Here is a 5,254-nt window from a genome sequence, read left to right as displayed (position 1 = left end):
GAATTTTCGCCCTAACATATGACAGCTTTATCATTGGCATTATCAATGCTTGGATCATAAATACAGATAAAACAAGATCTGCTTTCAAGTATTTTCTTCTCTAACGTGAAAGTTATTCTACTTCATTGTTACCTATTTCAACATTTTACATACATGTATCAATGTTGCTCGGCACCCATTTATAACATCTAAGTGTTCCTCCGTTTAAATATACTGTTCTTGTAAACTGAAAGCTAATTACTGCTATTTATTGTTTGGATCGAACATCAAATATAAGTAATTAATAGTATGTATATCCTACGCACATTATCTTTTTTTCGATAGTTTTTCATGTTCGTTGAACTGTTCATCGTTGAACTGTTCAGTTCTATTTTATTGCAATTTCTACACGACGTGTCTGTTTCTAGCAAATGCATGAAATAACCGAGATACAAGAAAATTTGCGGCATTGTTTCTTGCACGGGTGTTCAGAGATAGCATGTAGCAGCGCAGAGCATCATTATGTCGGTTCTCCTGTTCCATACATTGCCCCAATAAATTTAGCGCTGTTTCCCGGTGACAAAGGTTAGACTCAATTTCAATGGTAGCGACTAGGTTTGTGAGTGCCTGCTGCTGCTCGGCTGCTCTCTGAAGGTGGCCATACGTTTTGTACTGTAGAAAATAGATGTAAGGAAGGGAATCTACTACTGCCCAGTCCATCCAAAAGTCACAGAGTTCATTCCTTTCAAATAGTTCTTCTTGCGTAGATCTGAACATTTCATATTGTAGCTCTTGTGGAACACAGTTAATTTCATGACGTGTAAATCTAATACAAAAGGCTATCGTTCGCCTGAGAAGTTCTTCATTGCCAGTGCTTGATTTATATTTGAACCCATGTCTAGTGGGAACTGTTCTTGAAACAAAACACTTGCATACTGGTTCCACGATGTTCAGATCATACAAGCCTTCAGTATTCCTCAAGACAATCTCGGTTTTGATCATATCTCCAAGACAATACATTGCTGAGGCAAACTTAAGTCTGCCAGATGATACGTCGGAATTCAAACCGATAGAAAAACATGTCAGAGCTTTACGAGATATAACTCCGTCAGCGTAAATTTCACTAGATGCCACCGCAGACCCTAGTGAAGTATATAACAGAGGTATCATAAGTTTGAGTGCAGATTTTTCTAAACTATTACAACCTATTTCTCTGTATGCGTTCATCAGTTTAAATGTGAAGTCTGACAACATCTCCTGTACATCACCACTTCTCTCATCTGTTATTCTTTCTAAAAACAACAGGTGATTCGCATTTATAGCAGTGCTTACGTGCATCAGAAAATCTCCTGAATTTATTTCATAGATTAAGGCTGGACTCCAGTAGTAGTTAAAAGCAACATACATGTTCATCTTCACTTGCAGTCTAGTGCCAAGTTTGTCAATGGGAATCGCCAGTAATGCACGACCTTCTGTTTGTATAAAGTTTTGTAAGATTTCTAGAATTTTATGTTTTTCACGAGGAGAAATTCTCCCGGCCATTAGATTGTTTTTAGGTATAATAAAATGTGGACAATTCATTTGCCTAACAAAGTTCTCCAACATGATAAGGCAGAAAGTCAAACATGCAAGTAAATTGGGCGGTTGCCAACTGTTTGAATATGTGCACTGTATACAATGCAGTAAAGCCGTCTTGCACATAAAACTTGACAGTACACCATTACACTGAGGATTTATGAATACTTTCAGAATCATTTTCATAAGGATGTAACATCTTATTTGTGTAATGTTTAAACTGAACATTAGATACCTTTCAGCCATGGAAGTAGATATTCTCCATTCAAGGTCCTCACACTGGCTACTCTTACTGCTCACTGGAACAACAAAACATCCGGTTTTCTCACAATATGTCTTCATTTCTTCTGTTGGCCACCTTCCTATACCTTGTCTTACTAACCATGCTTGGGCTTCTACAGGCCATGACTTGCAAGGGAAAGCAGTAACAAGATCACATTCAGTAAAACCTGCAAGTTTTACTGTGTTTGCTGGACCATTTTTTACATTTGTAACGCCAAATGCATCAACATCAATATTGAAACTGGCGGGTTTCATTAATGTTCTACCTCCTCTTACTGTATAACACCTAAAAATGTCTGCAGATTCAGATAAATGTTCAGGTAAATACAGAGGAAGAGGTTCATCTTTCCTCAATACCTGCAGAAGGCAGTAGCCAGGTGATGTGGTCTCATCCCGGATCATTAGGAGATTAATCATACCATGTTGCCACTCACTCCAGTCCTTTATCACATGAACAAAATGACTGCAGTTAACTAAATCCATGTCTGATTCGAGTCCTATTGTTGTTGATCCTTCAGATTGGCTACCGAAATAATAGTTAGTAACACATTTGTCAAATAACAATAGTTCAATCTTCCCTATAGTTTCGCTCAATAAGATCATTCTCCTCTTCTTCAGTACCGTTTTCTCATTCACTCCAATATCATCGAGGACCTCAGAGAGTTTCACTGATATTGTCCGAAAATAAGCAGGATCTCGAGACATCCTAAAATCACAAAACGAAAAATGTTCATGAAACTACCAAGTGACTCTTTCTGTAAATTCAAAAATGTATATATTCTTATTGATTTTCCTGTTGGTTTAATCTAACACTTGGATATAAATCACCTTGTAGAGTGGTCGAAGATAAATGAATATCAATAAAACTGCCTACTTGAACATGCAATAAAGATAACTCGCCTAATCAATATTTTCAATGAAATGCGATTGCACTGATTTATGTGCTTGAAATTGCCAACCTCTTTAGAAACATATAGAAAAAAGAAAAACTTTATATTAAATATAAATCCACTTTCTTTTCCGTGTATTTGGAAATTTATTTCAAATTAACTATCTCTTTTGGGATTTTTTTTTCTGGGGGTTGATGGAAATTTTCCATACTAAAAAAAAACAAATTCCCCACGGGAAAATTCCGTCAAAAGGACTGGGGTGAATGATAAAAATAATACTGAAAAAACAAAAAAATTTAAAAACAATCATAAAACCCGTAAAATAAGTATTTCCCAAACAAAAGCCTTTTAAAAATTTATATTTTCTGGGGGCATTGCATAAAAAACCCCCAAAATTTGGAAAACGTTTTGCGCAAATTTGATTCGTCTGGGGTGCAACCAACAATTTTTTACTTTTGTTTTGTTTTTCCGAGTTGGGTCTTTTTCCAATTTTGCCCAATGAGAAAAAAATTTTCACAAAGAAATTATTGTTTACGGGCCCGCACCTGAATTTTTTCCCAAAACCCGGTATTGTAGGACCCAAACTTCAGGGTTGTTTGTTTAAAAAAAAAATTAAAAAAAAAAAAATTTAACATGTAAAAGGTTTTTTAATTTGATTTGAAAAACCCTTTTTTGATTTATTTTTTTTTTTTTTTTAAAAAAATCCCCCATTTCGGAAACTAATAGTTTTTTTTTGTTTTTAAATATACATCTCAAAATTGGGATCAAAAACATGAATGTTGTATAAAAACTAAAAAAGTGGGTTTTGGTTTTCCCCGACTAGAAAAAAAAAGTTACAAATAAGTTTATTTATAGAAACGAAATTTAAAGGGAAATCTGGTTTTGGCGCAGATAAAAACCCCTTGGGGGGGTTGTACAATGTGCCAATTTACATAAAAACCCCCTCAAATTGGCTCTGACAGTAGTATAGCAATAAAGCTATTATTGCTAAAAGTGGCGCAGCGTGTTTTTTTCCCCCGAGTCTGGGGTGTTTAACGCACCCAACAGGGCATGTTAAAGGCGAAACGTGAAACGTGTTCCCGGGTTAAAACGCGGCAAAAAACGAGAAATAGTTTTTGCGCATTCTCAGCGTCCCAGCGTGCGCTGTCCCGCGCAAAAAAATTTTTTTCCTTTCCGCATGCCCGCGGCCAAACCGAGAAATTTAAAAGCGCTTTCCAAAGCGTAAAAAACCCGAACGGGTTTTTTTCCATGTCACGTAAAAGGGATTTAAGCTTTTTTAAAAATTATATGGATTAACTCTTTTTAGGGTTCTGTTGAAAGTTTGAATTTTTTTAAAATTTTTTTATTTTTGATTAAATAAAAAATCCCCCCTTTGCATCGGACTAGTAAGAAATTTAAAAGGGGCTTATTTCTCATTTGGCGCAGGGGTTTTTTGTTCCCCGAGGTCTGCGTTGATAACGCGAGAAACCAGCATTTTTAAAGGGCGAAACTGAAACTTGTTCCCAAGGTTTTAAGAAACGGGGTGAAAATTAAACCAGAAATATTTATTGCGCATTGCTCACGGCAGCGTGCGTTTGGCCGCGCAAATAAATTTTTTCTCCTGCGCATCCCCGGGTTCCCAAAACCAAAATTTAAAATGCGATGCCAGCGTGAAAAACCCGAACAGGTTAAATGCGAATGCTAAGCTTTTCCCAAGGGATTTAACTTTTTAAAAAAGTTTTGGATTCACCCTTTACTTTCCCAAAGATTGAAAATAAATTTTTTTCCCCAAATTTTTTTTTTCTTACATAAAAAACCCCTCTTTTCTTTCGCCCGTAAAATACAATAAAGGCAAATTGGGTGCTCCGTGGCGCATGCTTTTTGGTTCCCCCGAGCCCTGGGTGTTTTAACCGAGCAACACGGGTGTTAAAGGGCCCAAAACTGAAAACGTGTTTGCACGGTTGAAACGGTGCAAAAAACAGAAATTTTATTGGCATGCTCACTTTCCCCAATGGCTCGGGCGAAAATAAATTTTCCCTCCGCCCCGGGGCCCAGCGTCCCAAACGGAAATGTTAAATGCGCGGCCCAGCGTGCAAAACCGAACAGGAAATTTCCCCCAATGCTCAGCTTTCAATGGTTTTTAACGTTTTAAAAAGTATATGGATTAATCGTCAAAAGGGTTTCTAATTAAAAGATAAATTTTTCTTAAAATTTTTATTTTTGTTTTAAAATTTTAACATTTTTTTTTTCCCAAAAGGTTTTTTTTGGAAAAACTTTTAATCCCGGGGAAAGTAGGGGTAACAAGATCTAGAAACCCAAATTTTGGGTTACGCCCTAAAAAGAGGCAGTTCCATGCATATCAAAGGGGCGCATTGAAATTCTACCTCGCCAGAAAAACGGGAAAATTCCCCTTTCCCCATCAGAAAAAGTTTTAAATTTTAACTTTATTTTACTTATTTTTTGGGCCTTTATGTACAGTTTTTAAAAACAAAAAATGTAAAATAGTTTCCATTTTATCTCTCTAATTTCGCGCATTTGAAAGTTTTTTT

General features: G+C 36.3%; 1 protein-coding gene across 1 annotated transcript; it reads right to left on the bottom strand.

The window, feature by feature from the left end:
- Positions 1-384: 384 nt before the first annotated feature.
- Positions 385-2,541, bottom strand: LOC128552739 (uncharacterized). The gene has a single exon (XM_053533795.1). It carries the CDS (start codon positions 2,539-2,541, stop codon positions 385-387), a length of 2,157 nt encoding a protein of 718 aa, XP_053389770.1.
- Between the last annotated feature and the right edge of the window lie 2,713 nt (positions 2,542-5,254).

The sequence above is a fragment of the Mercenaria mercenaria genome, unplaced genomic scaffold (genome assembly GCF_021730395.1).
Source record: "Mercenaria mercenaria strain notata unplaced genomic scaffold, MADL_Memer_1 contig_3101, whole genome shotgun sequence".
In the NCBI taxonomy this organism is placed as follows: Eukaryota; Metazoa; Mollusca; class Bivalvia; order Venerida; family Veneridae; genus Mercenaria; species Mercenaria mercenaria.
This window is presented reverse-complemented; position numbering and strand designations above follow the sequence as displayed.